The 22942-nt window shown below is 36.2% G+C and overlaps 1 protein-coding gene across 1 annotated transcript; it reads left to right on the forward strand.

Moving 5' to 3' along the window:
* The first annotated feature begins 212 nt into the window (after nucleotides 1-212).
* LOC113678255 (ubiquitin carboxyl-terminal hydrolase 2) lies at nucleotides 213-12260 on the forward strand. The gene is made up of 12 exons (XM_027195166.2): nucleotides 213-1206; nucleotides 3226-3282; nucleotides 3429-3552; nucleotides 4628-4739; nucleotides 5458-5571; nucleotides 6258-6322; nucleotides 6842-6945; nucleotides 7851-7988; nucleotides 8979-9057; nucleotides 9448-9552; nucleotides 10170-10296; nucleotides 10965-12260. Exons 1-12 carry the CDS (start codon nucleotides 355-357, stop codon nucleotides 11050-11052), a joined length of 1965 nt encoding a protein of 654 aa, XP_027050967.2. The 5' UTR covers nucleotides 213-354; the 3' UTR covers nucleotides 11053-12260.
* Nucleotides 12261-22942: the final 10682 nt, after the last annotated feature.

A 22942-nucleotide genomic window follows, 5' to 3' on the forward strand; every position in this document is an offset into this window, starting at 1 on the left:
TACATTCTAGAAAGTGATAATATAAATTTGCTCTGTTGCGATCTGCATCTAATGACATAGTCGTGAGACAACAAAGCAAATTTACATTATCATCCAGCTACCACGATGAACAACAACCTATTTCACAACATTCTAGAAAGTACTTCTCAGCCCACCCCGGAAGGGTATTTTTTTTCCCCTATGTTTGGTTGCTATGACATCACAAACGAACTGTCAAGGTTAATTACGTCACGTGATCAACATGGCGGCGAAGACAAACGGTTTACTATTCGATTAATGACTGTTTTGTACGATAAAAAATCAACCTGATAATAGGTTTTGCTAGAGGCGATTCGTTATCCCATTGATGTACAAATGTCTTTGACAATGCAACAAACTCGTAGGGAAACTTCGGGACATTTGCATCACAATTCTGGTGCCGTGAAAACTAGTCGTTCAGTTGCATCTAGTTCGGTTGGTACTGGTACATCTAGTAGTTTTTCGTCAACTTTTGGTGCAAGGGGGACCAAAAACGCAAGTTCCTCTACTAGAAGAACTCTACCTCACGGACCAGGTCCTTTACCTGATAAACCTTCAATGGATAAAGCAGGAGTAAGATATGTCGCCCAAAGTAATTCTAGTCGCAATCATGCAGGTACCACTAGAGGATCATACTTGTCTGATACTTACAGTAGAAAATCGAGTACATTGGAATCTCCGAAAACGCGGCGTAAAGTTTCAGGTGACTCTGGTTACGGAAGCTCCAATGGAAAGGAAAGGATAGGTAGTTACAGATATGGAGAACTGTCAAATGGACGAAGGTCGAAATCGCTCTCGAGTTTGGGACCTAAGGAAGATCTCTATACACAAAAGAGAGATCATGAACTAGTTAAATACCAAACTAGGCATATGTACACTCAGAGAAACACAAACTCCAAACCAGGTTTAAATGGGAGTAGTATTTCATGTAGCAGTGGTATTTATGGATCTACAACGCATGCCGATTACAGAGATCCTCGGAATGAAATAATTCCAACTCTGAATAGCTATGGGACTAAGTACGGACAATCGTATTCCTCGGAAAAATCAGCATCAAGCAGGAGCAGTTACAGTATTGTGCATGCGGACACAGCTAGAAAAAGTACCATAACTGCTCTGCCAGGATCAGAAATGAAGTGCGCGAGACAATCGTCGTTTAGTTCCTCAAATTCGTCCCCATCGAACTCGGTGAGTTATGTGACACTTTCGTTCTAAATTTGCACAACATTTAATTCATTTTGTAGTTATTGCGAAAGTTAGTAAACCCCTATTTGCACAACATTTAATTCATTTTGTAGTTATTGCGAAAGTTAGTAAACCCCTATGGTGATAACAATGATCATGGGAATAATGAATTATATTATTTATTAACAATGATGATAACAATACCAAGTATTTTGTTTCTGATAATGATTATAATAAAAGTGAGAGCTCTGTAACGATGTGTCATTTGAGCTTAAAGAATTCACTCTCACTGATAAAGGGCTAGCACTCTAAACATCAGCTTTGGAAACTTTTTACAGTGGGCACCATGAGTGACCAAGACAGAATTTCTCCTTACTATATCAACTCAATATCAACCAGATAAGTAATGAGAATAAAGAAAAATATCAATTTGGTGATAATTAGTTGATCCAATACTCAATTCTCTGAACTAACATCATAAGAATTGTATGGTTGACAGTAAGGAGAATTACAAATTTGGTCTGGGAGTTAAAGGGTTAACTCAGTCAATGAAAACAGATATCTTGTAGTACCCCCCATCAACACTGAACTACGGTTTCTATAGAAACTCTCATTACCCCCTTAAATGTTTTGGCTCATTTCATTTTCAGTAGGTCAGTCATGAAGGCACAATTTTTCCCTTTTCTCGGTTTCAGCAATCTGTTGTTCAGTCTTCTACAGAGGATTATTAATTATCCTTGGAATCCACAGTAGAGCTATCCAGTGAATTGCTGTCAAATTTTTTTAAATAAATTCATTTGGAATTAAAAATCTCCCATTAACCATGCATTAAATGCATTGAAGTGCAACTTCTTCTTGAAGAAATTACAAGCAAACAGGCTTGAAGTTATGTGGACATTACTTCTCTGTAACATATTGATAAACTGCGAAATAGACACATGATGAGACTGTAGAAATTATATTTGCTTCAGAGTTTTAATTTTGATCAAACATTAAATTTTCTTAAAGTTATCACTTAATTTCAAAGAAAATTTATGTCATGGTCATGGATAAGATTACTGCAAATAATTTAGATTCAGTCTAACCTTTCTGAAGTATATGATTGCTATCAAGAAAAAAAATTTGTTCAAGCTAGTTTGGAATTTTAAAATCTTCCACAGGAAAAAAAAAGAATTTACTGCAAAAAAAATTGTTTTCAAACAACCTACGGTTTGTTACTCAGACAAACAGTGTCTTCATTGCTTAATTATTTATTGATTTGTCTCATCTTTTTTTTTTGGATTGAAATCTGCTACCTAGAATTCTTTTCTTTTTTTTTCCTTTTTTTCATAAATCTAATTTTGAAATTGTTTAGAATGTCCATTTTTCTCTTTTACATCTTCAACATGGTATGTTTCTGCTTAGGAATGAGTTGTTTTGACATTGTTTAATTAAAATACCCGTCAAACATGACTAATTTATTTATATAATTTATACCTATGACTACATTCATTTTAAATGGAACTTTGCCAGGTTTGGCAATAATATACCTGTTATACTCCAGTTTCTATTTTCCTGCAATGCTATCCGTTTTTCCTTTTAATCAATTTTCTCCTGTTTAGATGTAATTTTTGGAGTCAGGACAGATTTTCTAATTTCACTGTCAGAACAAATTTCTAATGTATCTTGTGGCAAAACACATTCTGCCAGAAGAGGTTATAATTATGTTATTTGCTTGTTTTGATGAGAAATTGAATCATCAGCAAGGAGAGGGATAAACCGTGGCTTTTGGATGTGAATATCTTTTTACAGTGGGAGTTTATTTCTGTTTGTTGTGGGTCCTGTTGGTGAAAAGAAATCTGTCCTCAAGGAAAAACGTATGCTTTTACTCCTGATTTTATTCTGCACTGCATGTTGACAACCTCTGATTTTAAATTTATCTGATGTTTAGCAGCTTCTGTTATGTACAGATTTGAATTATTGAAATTCTCGTGTAGTGAATTGCTGAAAGCAACTGTCAAACATGTCTGTTTTATCTTTTAGCCTACAGGAAGAGGCAGTTCTGATGGGTTAGTTGGTCTGCGTAACCTAGGAAATACAGTAAGTATATTTTTTTAGAAATGATATGACCTAACTGATCTCAACCAGTATCAGATATCCTAAATAATTGAAATCTTTCATACTTTTTGACATTCTCAGAGAAACTTTGTCAAGGCAACTTATGATTTTGTGCACTTTTTCTGCAGTGTTTTATGAATTCCATCCTCCAATGTTTGAGTCACACACAACCCTTAACTGAACAACTGTCAAAAGGCTCTCACCCGAAGATAATTAACAGCAACAGTTCCATGAAGGGCAAGCTTATTCATGGTATATCCATTGACATTATTATAAATAAACAATAGCCTTTATTTGATGCAAAGATTTGCAAGGATATTTGTCCACAGACGTAATCTGTTCCAAGATGCAAACAGTTTTCCAAAAGCAAAACTGGAGGAAAACTGTGTGCTTTGAGGAACAGATAATGTCCAAGTACAAACTTACAAGCATGTTTTCGAGCAAAATAGAGACAATGTGTTGATTTTCCTTCAAATATTTTGCAATGCACTTGAAAAATTGTTTACGAACAGCTTACTGTCTGCTGCATAAGCTTGTTTGAGTGTTCTCTGGTACAAATTTATGAAAAAACAAATATTTCCCCTCTTCTGTAACAACCACAAAACAACTTATTGCAGTGACTGAAGGTTTTAAAATTGGGGAATATCAGTTAAGTGATATCTTTGGATATGACCCTCAGTTTTAGCAAGGGAATATTAGGTCATGAGATGTGTTTCAACCAGTGGTGTGGTAGCAAAATTATTTGATGGATTATCAACTATCATAATGATATTGGTTTTGTCACATAGTATATGTGACAGAAATGTCATTATATCATAGCTGTGTGTAATTTTGTTAACTCTTTCACTCTCAAGATCTCATTCCTAATTCTCTTTACCCTCTGCAATACAATTCTCATCATGATGGCTTGGAGAATTTGGTATCAGATCAACCAATAATCGGCTGTGTATTTTATTGATATTGTTAAGAGAAATTCTGTCTTGGTCACTTCCAATGCAGCAAAAGTTTCCAATTTGGAAACCTGTGTTCAGTAATCATGTTAAAAGCATGAACATTTGACTGCTTGAGAAGAAAGTTTGCATAAGATAATTTGTGATGTTACAACAAATGTCCATCTGGGTGTATTTTTCTTTTGGAGAGTACCTGTTGTTGGTAAGAGTGTCACTTTGGCTTGAAAAAATAGTGGCAAGCATTTTGATAGTTATTACAAGTTTCCACGATTTAAGTGGCAATTTTCCTAGCAATTAAAATTATTTCCTCATCCCCATTCTATGATTTTAAGTGTCTTTTGGCTTTAATCTCTTGGTTTGAACAATTTTTTACACAGCTTTTGTGGATCTGATCAAATCTATGTGGAAGCATGGTTACACTGATGCAGTGTCTCCGCATTCTTTTAAGACTCAGATCCAAAGATTTGCCCCTCGATTTATGGGATACAAGTGAGTCAAATATTTGTTTTGTTACTATTAAGCCTGTCTTCGTAGTTCAGTTAGTATTAGTGCCCAATTTTATGTGGGAGGAGAATAAAGGGGGCAAATTTCTAAAGAAACTGTGGTGCTGCACCAGTGGAAGAGTATAACAGGGTAATTTAGTATTAGCAGCTGAGTTGATAACGTAAATTAGCTACCATAAAGAATTTCAAAGCTGACGTTTTGCGCATCAGCCATTCATGTATGTGGGAGGTACAGGCTTGAATCTGCAATTTTAGTGAAATTTATTCCATTACAAGGTGATGTTATTACTAATATTATTATTATAACTACTATTTTCTTATACATGTATATATATTTATATATATCAAGAAAGGCATCTATCTGTTTCATTTTTTATATGCTTATCTTCCATACTGACAAACAGACAAATGACTGAAACAGAGAGATTAAATGAGAAGGCAATTTAATGTGATCAAGAAGAGAAAAAAAATTCTTCTACAAACACTGAAATAGAAACCTGGTAAAAAAAAGAATTGTAGCATGTTGATGCTGATGTTTTAAATTAAGATGAGAACAAATTGGAATTCAATTTTAAATTAGCATTACTGAATACATGTTATCACTGAATATCTTGTGTCACAGTTTAAAAGCAGTTTGCAAAAAGTAAAATTATGTACAAGACGTTCTAAGTTTTTTAATTCAACTTTTTTATATATATATGTAGCCAACAAGATGCACAGGAATTTTTACGCTTTCTTTTGGAAGGACTTCACGATGACTTGAATCGAGTCAAATCCAAGCCAAAGTATACACCTTGTGAATTTGATGATTTACTCAGGTAATCATCCTTGTGTACTTTAAGAGTGACCAGCGTCTAATTTCTCCTTCTCTCACCCCAAATCACACATTAATGTCGCGAGAGTAAAGGATATTATCGCCATTTAAAGAAGCTCTCGATTGTTCAACAAATTCTCCTTGTCAGTGCCATAAGAAATGTGTCGAGAACAGCATGGAGAAGATACATACTGATCAATGCCAACCTGGCGTCTCTACAAACCGTGTGTTATAGATCTTTTTTGAGATGGAGGTTTTGCAATTGTTCGTGAATTGAACTGAAATGCGTGCGGGAAATCTTTTTCGTTTTTAAATTTCAAATTACAAGTTTCCTCTTCCTCTCCCCCCTTTGTACTCTTTTGTTGTTATCCATGCGCGGCGCGCGTGATTTCACAAATTAGCCAATCACGTCTAAGAACTCTGACCTTGGCATAGAAAACCGACGTACACATTTTTCGAGTTCTTTTGCTGTTTGTTTTAACTTAGTTTAGTTGGTTGTTTTTTGAGCTTTCGTCAGCGCAAATTTGTTACCCTTTGATATGAATTTTAAGAAGGTTTGGAGTTTTTATTTTAGTCAACTGTTGTGGTGTATTTAATAAGGTTAATACTTATTTTAAACGAAAAAGCCTCATTTCGCAAATGGTTTTTTACAGTGTGGGTATTCTTACTTTTCTCTCAATTGTTTTTTAGTCATCGACAGAATGCAGAGAAGTCATGGAAAAGTTATCTTTCACGAGATGACAGCTGGATGACTGGTGAGTCAGATGAGGTTATTTCTTTGGAAACATTGCAATGCACATGCTGACGGCCCATAATTTTAGTTGCGATTTGTTCGTGCGCGCTTAAAAAGTTGCAACTTTTTGTTTTGATGCGGGCTAAATATAGAATTATCCTGTAAATCGACTTTTTTTGTAAAGGGTACAAGACCCTTTTTTGTTCTCTCTTACTTTGAAATGAATATCAGCTTTCTTCCTGTAAAATAAAATTAGTGAATTTGAAACTCCTGAGTAGAATAAGAGACAAGTTGTAACTAATAATATGAACTTTGCAGCGCTTGTGAAATATCCTCGTTGCGTATATTTTAAGATATATTCAAGACTTGTAACCCACGGTTGCATTCTAAAACTGAAGTCTCACGAAGATTAAACAACCAATTTCAGTGCAAGAAATGTTAGTAATCGTTAGGAATACCATTTTTGCTATTTACAGGACGGAGAAAAAATGTTCTGGAGCATGAGAGTGGTTTGAAGTATTCATTGCTGTTCTTGTTTCAGATCTTTTCGTGGGACAGTTGAAAAGCATGTTGAAATGTTGTCATTGTGATTACACGTCAGTCACCTTTGACCCGTTCTGGGACTTGTCACTTCCCATACCAAGGGTAAGTCGCCCAGCTGATTCAAAGAAGAAGCAGTAACAACCGAAAAAAAAAACAGAACTTAACGGTCTTAAGTGTCGTCGATCTGCTAGGGAACCTCTACTACAATTCTATTTAGTAAATGGAATTGTCTTAAATCAGATTGATGTAGTACTTAGGACGAAGAGTTAGCAGCACACAATATTTATTCTCTTTGGCTGTGATAAGTCAAACTTTAAAAAAAATGCATATTATTACTTTACATACAAATTTTCTTACCAAAAAACGTTCAATAAAGGAAACTGATATCTAAGCTAATGCTTCCAAATCTGATTTGCTTTCAAATTTTTGAGGGCTACCTGTTGTATGCCGAAATTAAATACTCCATACTATTAAAATACTCCGTCTGAAGACCTCTATCAGTGACATGCCGCGAATTTAGTTTAAACAGTTCCGTGTCTTTCATGTTTATTCGTCACGAAAATAAGCAATGAAGAAATAAGCCATATAAAAGTTTTATGTTCCTTATTTATTCATTTTGTATATCACTCTTGTGCTTATTATTTATTTAGGAATCAGGATTCCGTTTCTCGAAGGTTGCGATAACTTAACGGGCCTGTAAAGCTGTTGTGATTTTCATTCCATGCGGGGTTTCCAAGGTTTTAAAAAGCATACAAAAAAGCTTTCAGCCTTAGAAATAAAACGATTGGTTATCGCTTGTTTATCGTTAAAATTTTGATGTTAAAATATGGTTACGGGCCCGTTAAGTTACGGGGACTTTCGAGAAACGGGTACCAGGTTATGAAAACGTAAAGTCGTCAATGGTAAAACGTTGACTCTGCTCTATCACGCTAGCTTAGGAAGAGAACAGCAGATAAAACTCTTATTGTTGCGACCATGACAGGACTATTTCGTATTGTTCTCTTCAGAAATCCCGCCATTCATCATTATCATCTTCATCGTGGTCCGGAAGGCGATCCAGTGGGGCAAATGACAGCGAGATTACCATTAGAGACTGTATCCTTACCTTCACCAAGGAGGAAGTATTGGATGGCGACGAAAGACCAGTAAGTACGAAACAAAATTGTCTGTAATTTCCAAGGAAATAAGTTGCCTTAATTATGGCGACCCAAATGATTATGGTTCAGTTTTACTTGCCATTTTCCAGGTTTGTTCTTTTATGTGCGGGAAGATAGTTATTAAGACAGAGTTTAAGATCCACGTTTGGTGTGTTTACCGCAAACGTCAAACAGCGGTCAGCAGTTTGTGGTTAGAAGTTAGAGGTTTCGTGACTTTCAGCTTTTTAGATCGAAGTCGGCTGTCACCTGAAAAAAAAATCAACATGAGCGCTGCCATCTTGAATCACACAAAAGATGGGGGTCCTTCATTTCAATCACAAAATGTGGCGAAAAGATTGGTTTTCTAATGTCCCAAACGGATAGGTTATGAAGAAAAGACTTCAATTCACATATTATAGGACATGCGTGAGAACTTTCGAACAAGAAGAGAAAAAGCGTCAGGGGAGTTCAACTTCCTGAAACTGCTTTGCCCGAAGTTCTAACGTGGACGGCAAACGGCGCACGTGACCGCTAGAGTCTGGTCACGTGACTCCTAGACGTTTGCGGTCACACGTAGTCAGAAACAAACGTGGATCTAAAACTCCCTGATGATTTTCTTAGACATGAGGCTCGAACCTTCTACCTTCGTATTCGAGTGGAGTTGGTATATCCATTTTGCTAGGTACGCAGAGCGTACGAAGTGGCGATTGTATTAAAATTAATCTGATGCACGAGTAATTCATGTGATTATTCTAGTAATTTCCAGCCCAAGTCCTCCGTTTGTCACAATTTTGCCATCGACAACAGCTGTTCATTAAACCATTTTACAACACATTGCTTTTTTACTCTTATACTCTAAAACAATGCAGCAGCAGGTACATGCAGTCATAGACTGCCTTTTATTTCAGGGAGTTGTTCTTCGCAATTACCCATACTTGATCATAATACACAAGTTAAATTCCGATCTCCAGCCATTTAATATACGTTTTTCTCTCTCAGACTTGCGACAAGTGTAAGGCCAAGAGGAAATCAACGAAGAAATTCTCAATACAGAGATTTCCACCAATCCTTGTTCTTCGTATCCTTTCTCTGTCAATATGTCTTGTTTTTGTGTACGATGGAAACTCAGTTTAGGAGGCTCTCTTGGGAAATGAAAAAGACTCTCCTGTATAGAGGTGTCCCTTCAATGAAGGTGATTAAGTACTGCTAGAGGAGTTGGGACCCAAGTTTGTGTCCCTAAAAGTGTCCTAAAAATAGGTTCCAATGAACCCGCTAGAGAGCAACCTAACGGCTGTTTGTTTGATGACCGTTTTTTTTTTAGTTTAATATTTATTTAACTACCAACAAACTGGGCATCTAGTTAAAGATATGTCTAAAGTAAGCGTTTTTTTAAATTATTATTTTATTTCAATTTCTTTTGAAATCAGTCTCTGATTTTGAGATTTGACCTTAATGTCCATTTAAACAGATTTAAAAAGATTCTCAGGTTTCAGTTTTCGATCCAAGCTACAGACGAATGTAGAATTCCCTTTATCCAAGCTGGATCTCTCTGAATTTGCTGCCGACAGCCAAGGTAAAAACGTCACGAGTATTTCGTTCTGTTGGAACGTTCGTCAGCCATCGAGAAACCGAAAACTTGTTGGGACGCTAAATAAGCGCTGTCAGTTTTAGCCATAAATTTATGAACTTTCTAAAAGATGCTTATGTCAACGAGTCCGTATTTGCACAGTTCGACAACATTTGCTGCTCATTTGGCTGTTAAATGAAAACCAGTTTTGAAGTCAAAAACCCTTTTGACAAGTTTGTCGTGGTTTTGTCGACGTTCAATCTCTTGTTGTCTCAAAGAGCTTCCGGGGAAAAAAGTGTTGCGTGACAAGACAAAACAAGTTTGAAGGGGATTAGAGTCACGCTATGTCACGCATTTTTAGGCAATTCTTAAATTGAAAGACTAACTCGCAAATTAGCTGTACGTAGCTCAATGAATGAAAACTGCAAGAAGCTCTCGTAGAGAACACAGAAAAGAGAAGAAGGGCCGCTCAAACATCCTGCATGTTTTCTATTTGTTTTTGGAGTTTCTAAGAAGAATGAAGTTTAATATCATGTGGCAAATTCTACAGAGATGTTTGTAAAATATTAACTTAAGTTGCCTCGCACGGATGCCATGTGGTATGATTGTTTGATTGCTTTCAGAGGGTCGGTCAGCGGTGTACTCCTTGTACGCAGTCTCGAATCATTCCGGCAGCACCTACGGCGGCCATTACATGGCTTACTGTAAACACCCGATCAGCAAACAGTGGCACTGCTTTAACGATTCACGGTGAGTTTTGCTTTCTACGTGAAGTGGATACGCTTAAGTCTCATTTGCGCATCAACATAAGATCAGAATTTACTGATAATGAAGAAAACAGTTGCCAAAATTGAAAGCGCCTTTTGGGGCCAGCTATCCCCGAAAATTTCGGCCCAACTTTTCGTTGAGTGCGAACAGTGATTCAAGGGTTTTTTTCGGTATTGCCTCGTCACGTTCTGTGATTGGTTCAGGAAACTCGTGCCATCCTCTCAACCAATCAGAAAACAAACCTAGAACCAAGCGCGCCTGGCCACTCGTATTTTCCCGCGCTTCAGGCAGTTTGCCTGTGTTGACTCTGAAGTCTGACTGGCTACTTGTGACATTTCTCTTTCTGCTCATTGCTCTGATTTCACAACTAATGCAACTCAGGATCACTTTCGATTATCAATTGAAAAGTGCTCTATTCCACGTACTAGAATCCTCAGCATTTCATGTCATTCTTAAATAATTTAGGGAAAAGGATACAGTTCGAACTGAAAATTACTGAATGATGACAACTTTTCCACCTTGCGACAAACTGGTCACCTCACGATTATTTTCGAACGTCTGCGGAAATATCGCGAAATTTCTGATTTTCTTTAAGTGTTTATAATATTGAACTTTCTGTGAAGGTTAACAGAGGTTTGTTTTGTTTTCAGGGTGGATGAAATTTCTTCATCACGAGTTCAAGGAGCACAAGCATACATCCTATTTTACGAGAAAGATGAAAGAAAATCATCGCTATGACATGAGATTCAAACCACAAATGCTGGCATTTGCTGGGTATCACCCAATCCTTTAAAGCGTGACTCTTAAAAGCTTGCGTGACATTTGCGTGATCTTTTTTCTACGGGTATTAGGAGCGGTGATTTTATCATTTATCCTGAAGGAGAAAATCTTCTGCAGGTCGATCTTGAAAACATTATTAAAGTAAGGCATTTGTATATCGTATGCGTTCAGGTTTTTTTTTTTCAAGTTGTGATTTTGCCGAGTTGTGTGATAACTCGTTCAGTAGCACTGCGATGGTCTTGATTCCTGGGTTTAGGTATTAAGGTATGAAAGAGACTGGGTAGGCGTTGATTGTCTATCATCATTGTCTATCAGCAGTTACGTAATGATTATGGAAATGAAATTGGATGATGAGATAAAATTTACATCGATCAGAAGATGATGAAAAGTATTGAGTCAAAATTATTTTGGGTATTCTTAGTAGAGAAGACGGTGACCTTGTTCTGCAAGTCTATTTAGTGAAACTTTTCTACCGAAATTTCTTTGCATGTAAACCTTTCACCCTCCCAAGATCTTGTTAGTAATTATCCTTTGAGGTAGGAGAAGTTGGTATTTGAACCACGGATTTTCCTGTCATTGATATGTTTCTGTTTTCTCATCGCTTGTCTGTTTGATTCTGTGTTGTCATTATAAGGAGAAATACTGTCTTGGTCACTCAAGGGAGCTAAAGCGTTAAGCATTGGGTTGGTTTGCACAAAGTATCACATAACGCAGTAGTCATCTCCTTTTTAGAACTCTTTCAACGACTTGTTTTCAAATTTGATGAAAATCTCAAGATGGTTTAAAATCAGTGTCTCAGTGTCCCTAGGTGTCAAGAATGAAATTGAAAAGTGAATTTTTAGTTATGATTATGTCACTACTCTCTTGAAAACAAAAGAACAGCTATTACGCTTCATAGTCGGGTTTTATACTAATTGATTTTACCTTGTTTGAAAAAGTATCTTTTTGAATGTATAAAGAGATTTTTCTGGAATAGAGACTGGTACTTGGTCAAGTAGAAAAGTTTCCCTAGTCTGGAGATGCTATAGTTTATACAAGCTATAATTTTTACAGGAAAATATGTCTTATTTATGAGGTTTGAGTGCAGAAATTTCGTAATATATTTATTTGAGAGTGATAGGAAGAAAGTGTCTTCAACTTTGATTAAATTATTGCACTTTGAAATATTCTTGTTGTAATTTGTGTTGTGGACTGCAACATCTCGACTGCATACTGCTTGTTGAAATTTCGTGAAACTTACAGAAATCAACTAATAACTATATTTGTTGTTGATTTAAACGTTAAGTTTAATTCATGAGATGACTTAACCAGATTTAGACGTATGGTTATCCAAAAGGAATGTGGAAACAAACTGCGGGACGCTAGCGGCGGATCAAAAAGAAAGGAAAGGAAAGTTGCGCAACCCAAATCCTCTTTTTTTTCAAGCCGACCGAACTTTTACTCTTCCTTTCGCTCGTTCGTTACTTTGTTAACCATTTCAGTTTCCATTTTAATTGGGTAACTGCCACTGGAACAGACGCGAGATGACTGAGATTAGATGAGCTGAATATCCAGCGCCATAAAAGTCAATGCAGTCGTTAGCCTATCTCTGGGAATTTAACCCTCACTGGCCCCCTCTCATTCCCTTCTCTGAATTTCTATTTAAGTGGTAGAAACGGCAAAGAGTGATAAAACAAAATATCGCACATAATCACTCCAGGTCGACAATAACCATTCTACCTTGCACTGCTTACACCGTCAGTGCAGTATTCCCACGTGCGGAAAAGTGCTTGTAACTTAAGAGAAACACGCATGTTACACCAAAAAATCCGCGTCTAGAAGAAGAGGCCGATGACTCGCAGTTTCTCGTAGTTTTCAATTCCTCTTTTGTTTTTCAGTACACGCTTATGCTTGTAATTTTTTACACGGATGCGATCGAAATTAATTGGAAAAGCATTCCTTGAAATAGGAAGTCGTCGTGTGTTTTGAGCGAAAAAGATCATCAAGTGATCAAAATGGCAACGATGGTTGCATCACCCGCTCCAATATGCTCCAATACGAAGTCTAAGATCTTTTTAACTTCCTAGCAAACGTCCAAAAGTCTGGCTGCTCACTGTAATGGACAGAACTGAGGAAGACGCTCCAAAACGTCGTGAAAGACCGCGAAGAGACAGTTAAACTCTCACTTCCTTCCCAGACCCCTTAAGAAAAGAAGCGGACCTGGCCATGGGGAGAGGGCGCTGGGGGCAAAAAGTTACCGTGCGAATGGACCCCTTCCCTTCCCTCTTGGTTAGTTTTGTCAACGATTTGGAATGTTTTGACTGGAAAACAAAAATTGAAAATTGATTGTAATTTTCAATTTATAATTTTTAGACTTCCGCCGAAAACAGAAAAATTAAGCCATGCCACAGACTGCAACATTGTCGGAAAAGCAAATGCCGCTCAGTTTCAATTTTTCTCTTCATTTTTGATAGGATTAAAGTAAAAATATAAGTTATGTTTCAATATTCTATCAAAAGGAAAAAAAAAATTAAAAAAATTTCGATTGGGCACTTTCGTATTTTTTATGATAGAAAATAATGATAATCGAAAATTGAATCAATTTTCAATTTTTGATTTAAAACGAAATTGAATCAGGGACGAATGACACACGGACCCCTTTTAGGCCGCTTGTCAATCAACGTAATGACGCTATTGCTTATACAAATTCATTCTGAAACTAATATTTTTCTGTCAACAAAATTAATTTGAAAGAGAGAAAAGAGAGGATAAATAAATTATTTATCGGCTTGAGGTAGTGATCGACGTCTTTGCTTAAAATTACTGCCCAGCCGGAAAAACGAGATATATTTGTGAAAAATGGCAACGAAAGAAGGAATGTACTCGGCGACTCACGAAAGCGCTACCGTTGCCTGAGGGAAGAGATAGGAAAACACGGACCGCATAGACAACCAATCAGATTGCCCTCTGAAAAAAAAAAAACGCATACCGTGTGTGCGATGAATATATATGAGGTATTTATCAGGACAGTTGTCATGGTGTCCTTTGCAGGAAGATTCTATGCAGATTTCATGCGCAAATAATCCAACTTTGCAAAGGCTTGAAATTCGAAAAATGAACTTAGACCGAGCCCTCTTAATCCCACGGTATCAAGCTCGTTAGTAGTTGCATAGTGGATACTCAATATAATTACATATTAAGACCCAGAGAAAGAAATTAAAATACCCGTGGCACTTCGACCATCAGGTCTAAGAACTTCATCTCAAAGATATACATTGTTATGTGTAATTACGCATTACAAATGGCTATTTTTGCGATTATTGTGCCATTATATGCTTTTTGGTTGCTAAAACAACCAATTTTTCCTTAGCTATATACTTCGTGTTATTGCTTTATTATTCTTTGCTGGCCAGATCTTAAGTAAGTAAGTAAGGAAAACCTTTATTCAAGTATCAAAGTGTTTAGCCCAGATAAACTAATCGGGAACACCAATAAAATAGCGACACTAATTAACATATCATACCTCTATCATATGTTATTATACTATTCATTGATATATATGGCACTAATTAACATATATTGGACTTATTCTATTGGTTACAAAGACTACAGCAAATGCTGTTGTTGGTAAGCATGTCTGCAAGATCCAATTTTCTTAATAAAAAGGGGTAAACTCTTTAAATCAGTTATTTGTACTGCAATACTCCAAACTATTAAATGCAGTTGTTTGTTGTACGTCAATGAAGTCCTCTATTAAAGATATGAAGAGTCTTTCAGGTAATCTTTCAAGTTCTTTCAAGGAAATGCTGGAGACTTGAAAAAAAAAACTTAGTATTTAAGGTTTCATTCACAACAATAATCATGATTGGAAAATATAAAACAAAATAAAAAGTTGTTCTTACTTGTGCTAATCTCTCTGGCGTAGCCAACTCTCTCTCAATTCCCAGGTAATCGCCTAGGATTAACATTATCTGGATATTGTACTCCTTGCCGGGTTCGACATCTTGGGCACCTTGACTTGTATTTTAATGCTTCATTCCAGCACGGACGATGAATGGGTCGATTGCAGCACTTTGTTATCATGCAGTTAAACAATTTTATCGAAATCGACAAAAGGCAAATAACACACAACGAGTCAATGGCATCGCGTTCAGGCTGTTTTCCTTGTAATCGTCTAGAGCGTCTTGGTTGCTCTGCCATGTCGATTTATCTAAGAAGGGAAAAACATTGTTAGAAAATTTAAATTCAACGATTTTAACGTTGCAGCTGATAAATTTATAAAAAAGTTATCAGAAGAAGACCTCGAGCCAAATATCAGGTAGCTGGAGCTTGGGCCGCCTGTAGTGTAACGAAAACTCAGACTTTTGACCCTAAAAAAACTTACACCCCTAGGGGTCGTCCAACAACAATGGACCGTTGTTTGTTGTTTGTCGTGTTTGTCAATCTGATGCAAGATCAAAAAGGGAATTTGTGTGAAGTCTTGTTCTGTCTGCTTTAAATAGCACGTCATAACAAAATAATATAAGCGATAAAGCTTTCCTCGTGAACCTATACAGATGCATGCTATCTTGAGGAAGTAAGTCGTTGTGGTGGAAATACATATTTGAAGTTAGAGACTATTCATGATCATTTCGGGCCTTCAAACGAGAAAACATTGAAAAAGTAACCTGAGTTTGAGAACTAAGAAAAGCCTTATGTACGTAGAAAACCTCGAAATGTATAACTCGTTAAAATGGATAATTTGCATACTATTTCAGTTTGAATTCGGTGACTGAGATACTTCGAGTACTGACATGCGTTATGTGATGTATCAAGATCTGTATCATGAAGGGAAAATGATAATAAACAAACTTGTTCAACAGATTAGGCAACGAACCGTTCAGCATGTAGAAGAAAAATTATACTTTTTAACAACCTACTTCGTTGGGACTACTCTCCGAGTAACGCTTGGAATTTCATGATGTATTTGAATCATATTGCCATACGTCCCTATTGATATATTAAACTACATCTTGCTTTGATAGCGATGTTTAGAGCAAGAACAGAGGGCAAATGAAAAAGAATGACTATGCATTTCCTGTCTTTTTAAGGAGTCCAATTATAATATACATGTGCGTTATCACCGAGGTTATAGAAAGTGGCCGGATACAGACTGATAGCTTGCAAGCCCCCGTCCTTGCTTTTCAAGAAACTGAACCTGAATCGAGCCTTTATCACAACCAACTTGATGAAGTTGCTTATTTTCCGTTTGTTCACGAAATGAAATTCTTCTGATTTCGCCTTTCAGACAATAAATAAGTTTCAGCTGCGGGTGTGCTGGTGTAACGAAAACTCAGACTTTAGATCCTAGAAAAACTTTCACCCCTAGGGGGCATCCAACAACAAGGGACCATTCTCATCAACGAGCTCGTTCGTCTTGAGAAAAGGGCGATCTCAATTATCATGCCTGGCACGAGCTACAATAATGCATACGAAATCCTTGGCATAACACTAATAGTGGATCATATTGATCCATTATGTGATAAGCTTTTTCATAGCATCGTATCTAATAAAGACCATAGGCTGAACAGCTTACTTCCGCCATTATATAAGAACCCAAGGTATAATTTACGAAACCATCGCCTTTACAATTTACCACATGTCCGCACAATAGGCCAAAGAACTCTTTTATACCTGCAATGGCCGCCCAGCAAATCAAATTTTATAGGTAAATTTTTAATAGTGGAACGTGTGACGATCATTGTAAGTTATTTTCCTAATAATATATCATAGCCTTAAGAAGTGTACTAAGGTTTTATTATAATGGTTATCATTACTAGATTTCTGCGAAATTACGTAATCAGCTTATGGGCTGCAATGTGATTTTAATAAACACCTACCGACATACCCTACCCGAACTACCTTTTGACCCTGGCCCTGTATGGAAAGTTTCCGGAAGAATGAATCAAAGTGTTTCTTTCGCGGCTATTGTCAAATGTATGCTTGTCCAAAAGGGGCAACATATCAAGATATTTATATCTAAGTTGAAAACGTAAATTGGCAACCGTCAAGAGTTAAAAGGCTGACGTTTCGAGTGTTAGCCCATCACTCTGACGAAGCGATTGTGAATATATGAAAGTCATATATTTGAACTGCGGATAAAGACGTGAATATGAAAGTGATCTACGCAGTAATGAACACTTCTTGAGCTGTAGTGAAAATAAGGCTTGAAAAAAGTTCAGGCTTGCACGTGGAAGTGTCCATCCCTGCATTTTGACAATTGGAAGCTATCCAAATGGGCGGATTCTAGAACCGCACGGACTTAGCAGTATTTCGTAAAGAGAACAATTTAAGGGGACAGCAGACATTTTTAGTGCAAAAAGAGAAAACGTCCAAAGAAACACCCTCTCGGTTTTGTCTGATAATCTTGCCGACAAATCTTTTTGTTCCCGACCAATTTTACTTGAATTAGGAAGAAATAAACAAGTTTGCCAAATATTCTTTCGCATAAGTAGAAATGCCACACAGAAAAGTTAGAAAGTTTAAGCTTTAATAAACTTTAAGCAAAAAAACATTTCGTGTGTTTTTGAAGAGATGTACCTGTATTAAAGGAAATGTAGCTGCCGTCGAATTTCTTCATCAAAATTAATCAGTAACTGAACTAGAATGGAACAGAAACTCACGGCTCTTTTTAGCACCTCAAAGAAAATGAAAATGGTCAAAAATATATAATTCAAAATTTTCGTCTTGAAAATACGGAAAAAATTCCTACCCAAAAAAAAAACAAAAAAAACCATGACTCTTCGTCTACAAGAAAACGCAAAAAAAAAAATGTGTTCTGGACGCAAAGAAAACCTTTGAATGAATAAATTATGCAAATTAGCTACAGAAAGGCTGTGCAATTTCAGACCACGAAGTTTTTTACTATTCTTCTTCAAGAAACAAAAAAAATATATCGACATATCGGTGTACAAGGTGTTCAATATATGTCGCTACGTCGTCCGACAGTTTGTCAATATCGTGAGCGAGAACTAACTTAAAATCCATTATATAATGAAAGCTTGATTTGTACATTAGAAACAAACAATATCACGTTTGAGACATAGTTATAATAAAATACAACTGCAGTGGGAGGGTTTTCTTTGCGTTTTTCTTTGCAAAATTCAACGTTATGAATCTGGTAAAACTTAAAACGTACCTTCAGGAACAGGGTATTTCAGCTAGTAGTTATTTGAAGAGTTTGTTTGCCTTGGTAAGACTTTACAATTCTTAATATTCGCTCAGGTAATTTGGTGCAGCATGAATTTCGTTTTCTTAAATAGGTTATGTGGTTCAGTAGGTAGATCGTTCGACACCGTGTATTGATATTGTAAGGAGAAATTCTGTCTTGGTCATATCACTCATGGGAATTAAAGCGTTAACTCCCATGAGTGACCAAGACAGAATTTCTCCTTACAATATCAATACACTGAGTCGACCGATCTACCTACTGAACCACATAACCTATTTAAGAAAACGAAATTAATGCTGCACCAAATTACCTGAGCGAATATTAAGAATTGTAAAGTCTTACCAAGGCAAACAAACTCTTCAAATAACTACTAGCTGAAGGAAATGGCAATGCCGATAAAAACTCAGCCCTCATGACAATTCCTTAGAAGAAAAGATACTTTGTCGCGTTTCAAGGATCGTTTTTGGAAACATGACTACACATTGTGACAACACCGCGGCAAAACGTATGTGCATGCGTCAACTTCGGACATTTCCAGTTATGCACGCCTTTAATGTGTTGTTGGGTTGTTCAGATTAATTCCGTCGTTCGCCTTGCGGTATTTGAGCTTGTTGTTAGGAATCAACAAGGAAAGGACCGCTAATACATAAAAGGTATGTAGACGTTAACTTGTTGCAATCACTGATCTTGAAATTGTTCGTTGGACTTTTTACGAAATGCTCTTCAATGGCCGCCATTACTAAAATTATGGAGCTTGACGTTGCTTTCTGACACCAAATCCACGTTCGGCAGCCCAGTTTCCATTTTGTTCATCAAACTGGACAATTCTCAGCTTTTCAGAAACTGTGTAGCTCTGACGCACCGCAATTTTGATGGTTATTTTTATAGAAAAAAAAGTGCGCATTATACACGGGTAAATACGGAAGTAAGCCTTTCGACACTTCGTGTTGTTGATTTATGCTTGTTTTTTTCAATTTGTTGCTTGGACTACTACAAGATTAAATCCGTAAAGGTTTTTGTTTTGTGGTGCCAGAGAAGACCCCAAAGTCGATTCGTTGTTTATCGATTTTATTTAGCTTAGCTAATACCACGAAAGTGAGCGTTTGCAACGTGAATTAAGCTGAGAAGCTACAAATTATTAATTTGGAAATAATTTTAATTTTACTTTAAGAATTTCTTCATATAAGCTTACTTCTTGAAGTTTATGTTTGGCAGACATTAATTTAAACTTGTGTTTGGCTTACTACAGTGCAAAATTATTCAGGTCCAAAATAATTTAAGCTTTGTAAACTTTAAAATTTCATAATGTGTAAGAAATGTTACTTAAACTTTATTTTCTACGTGAGACATGCTATGTTAAAGCTTATTAAAATATGTGCTGAAAATACTGAAATGACCACTCCACTCTATGATCTTCCATATTATGAAGTTCTCTCCCACAGTGTAAAATGAAGTACTTATTAATGAAGACTTATTTGCACATTACACAAAACTCCAAAATAATGTTCAGAATTATGGATGATGGAATACTGCCTGTACTATTTAACAATTTTGTTACCACCAGTTTCCTAAAAAAGTACATAAAAGTGTCACATGCTGGGCAAGTATATGCACAGCCTGAGCTGACTTTGCTTATCATATAATAATTTTAATTATTATAACTCTTGATTTGATTTTGACATGTTGATATCTGTTAGGTTCCAAGAGTTCGATGTCGCCATAGTAGTTACACAAAATGGCACATCAACCAATGCTAGGAGTAATAACTGATTTATTTCTCACAGTGAATCACATCATATACAGGTTTTCAGATAGGCGTAATTAGAACGGAACGATAATCATTTCAGGCATTCACCACAAAGGAAATCAAGTGTTAAGTAACTTAAGTGTGGGTGCTCGGAATATCCGGGCATGTATTCTAACAATATCATTGTGACATAGAAATAGCGATAAGACAGTAGATCAAATGAAACCCCCAAGTTAGTCAGGAAATTATTTGTTTCCTGATCTCAACAATGGCAGCATGGTTTAAAAGAGATTCAAATCTAATGGAGGGTGAATACTTTTTATTTATTATCAGATATTCTCTCTTCACAATGGATCAGGAGCCTTTAAATTCAAAGTTAGTTACTTTTATACTACTTTGCCATAACTCATAGCTGTAAATTTACAATTTAATTAAACTAATATCCTTATTAATTAATCTAAATTATCGAATCTTCAATTTTCAGTAAAAAAACAAGGCTCGAAGTGTATCGAGTAAAAATCAAGAAGATCCTACTTTGACAGGTAAAAAAAACTCACTGTGTCCACACAAATGTGTCCTTTTTAATCAATTTGTTTCCTTTCTTTTGCTTTTCCTCTTTTTTCTTTTCAAATTGATCGACTTTTGTAATGAAATATGCATTACAACTGAATATTAGAGATATACTCAAGTGATAAATGCTACCTTTTGATAATGTTTATATTTGCTCTCACAATTTCAGTTATTCAAGGCTATATTCATAAGCTGAGCCCTGTAATTAAGAGAGCCAAAAATTCAATCACATTTACATCCTTTTTTTACAAGAAAGTTGAGAGAAAACCATTGCCATGACAAGAAGTTCAAACGACAAATGCTGGTATTTGTTGGGTTTCACCCAATCCTTTTTCACCCAATCAAACTTTTCAGGTAGAAGCTACCATCTAGATCTTGCACCAAGTTCTCATAACTAATTTACAAGGAAATGTGTAGCAGCTGCAGGGGAGAATTAACAATCAGATCTTGGGAGTTAAAGGGTTAAAATAAGGCATTTGTATATCATATCTGGTGAGGTTTTTTTTTAAGCTGTGATTTTGCCAAGTTGACTTTTGTTACAACTCATTCAGTAGCTCTGTTATAGTCTTAGATACTCAGGGTTTGGGTTCGAAGGAGACTGGGTAGGCTCTGATTGTCTATTGTCATTTTGTTTCAATAAGAAGTTAACCCTTTAACTCCCATGAGTGACCAAGACAGAATTTCTCCTTACCATATCTACACAATATCATGCAGACAAGTGATGAGAATAAAGAAAAATATCCATTAAGGGATTACTAATTGATCTTATACCAAATTCCCCAAACTAACATAATGAGAATCATTCTGCAGACAGTAAGAGGAATTGATAATGAGATCTTGGGAGTTAAAGGGTTAAATCATGATTATGAAAATGAAATTGGGTGATATGATAAAATTTACATCAATCAGAAGATGATGAAAAGTATTGAGTCAAAATTATTTTGGGTAATCTTAGTAGGGAAGACTTAGTTGACCTTGTTCTGCAAATCTATTAAGTAAAACATTTCTACCGAAATTTCTTTTCACTTAAACCTTTCACCCCCTAAGATCTTGTTAGTAATTCTCCTTACAATCTGCCACACAATTCAAATAATTTGAGTTAGGAGAAGTTGGTATTTGATACACGGATTTTCCTGTAATTGATATGTTTTTTTTATTCTCATCACTTGTCTGCTTGATACTGTGTTGTCACTCTAAGGAGAAATTCTGTCTTGGTCACTCTTGGGAGCTAAAGTGTTAAGCATTGGGTCAGTTTGCACAAAGAGTCACATAATGCTGTCATTATCATTTTTTTTAGGTCTCTTTCAACAACTTTTTTTCAAATTTGATGAAAATCTCAAGATGGTTTTAAATCAGTTTATCTCAGTGTCCCAAGGGGTCAAGAATGAAATTGATAAGTGAATTTTTGGTTTTGAATATGCCACAATCCTCTTGAAAAAAAAAAAACCATTTTTACACTTCATAGGTGGGTTTTACACCCATTTTCTATACTTTGTTTGAAAAAGTATCTTTTTGAATGTATATAGAGATTTTTCTTAAAGAGGGAATGGTACATAGTCAAGTAGAGAGGTTTCCCCAGTCTGGAGATAGTTTATCCAAGCTATAAATTGTACAGGAAAATATATATTATTTATGAGATTTGAGTGCAGGAATTTTGTAATATATTTATTTGAGAGTGATAGGAATAAAGTTTCTTCAATTTTGATTAAATTATTGCACGTTGAAATATTCTTGTTGTTGTATGTTTAGTGGACTGCAACATCTCGACTGCATACTGCAAGTCGAAATTTTGGGAAACTCATATAAATCAGCTCAAAACTATAGTTTTTTGTTGATTTAAAGGTTAAATTAAATTCATGAGATAGCTTGACCTGATTTAGACATGTGGTTGTCCAAAAGGAATGTACAAATAAATGGCGCAACACTAGCGGCAGATCAAATAAAGGAAGGAAAATTATGCAAACTAAATCCTCTTTTTTCAATGCGACCAAACTTTCCTCCTTCTTTTCGCTTCTTTGCTATTACGAGGAAATCGCCTTTCAATGAAGTAGGACCCCCCCACTTTCCCCTCCAGCTTTTCCCGTCGCCCCACCCCACCCCCTTTTCCTACCCCTCTCAACTAATATTGGTCAGCGGCGCATCGTAAGAATACCACCGCACGTGCGATGATTTGTGTATCCTATACGAATTATCAATCTGGACAGCTGTCGTGGCGTCCTTTGCAGGAAGTTTCTTTTCAGATTTCATGCGCAGATAATCCAACATTTCAATGGCTTGAAAGTCGAAAAATGAATTTAGACCGAGCCCTTCTTCTTGGGCCATTATGTGCGCCTCTTGCCTAC

This window comes from Pocillopora damicornis, chromosome 6 (assembly GCF_964200805.1).
Source record: "Pocillopora damicornis chromosome 6, jaPocDami1.2, whole genome shotgun sequence".
NCBI lineage: Eukaryota > Metazoa > Cnidaria > Anthozoa > Scleractinia > Pocilloporidae > Pocillopora > Pocillopora damicornis.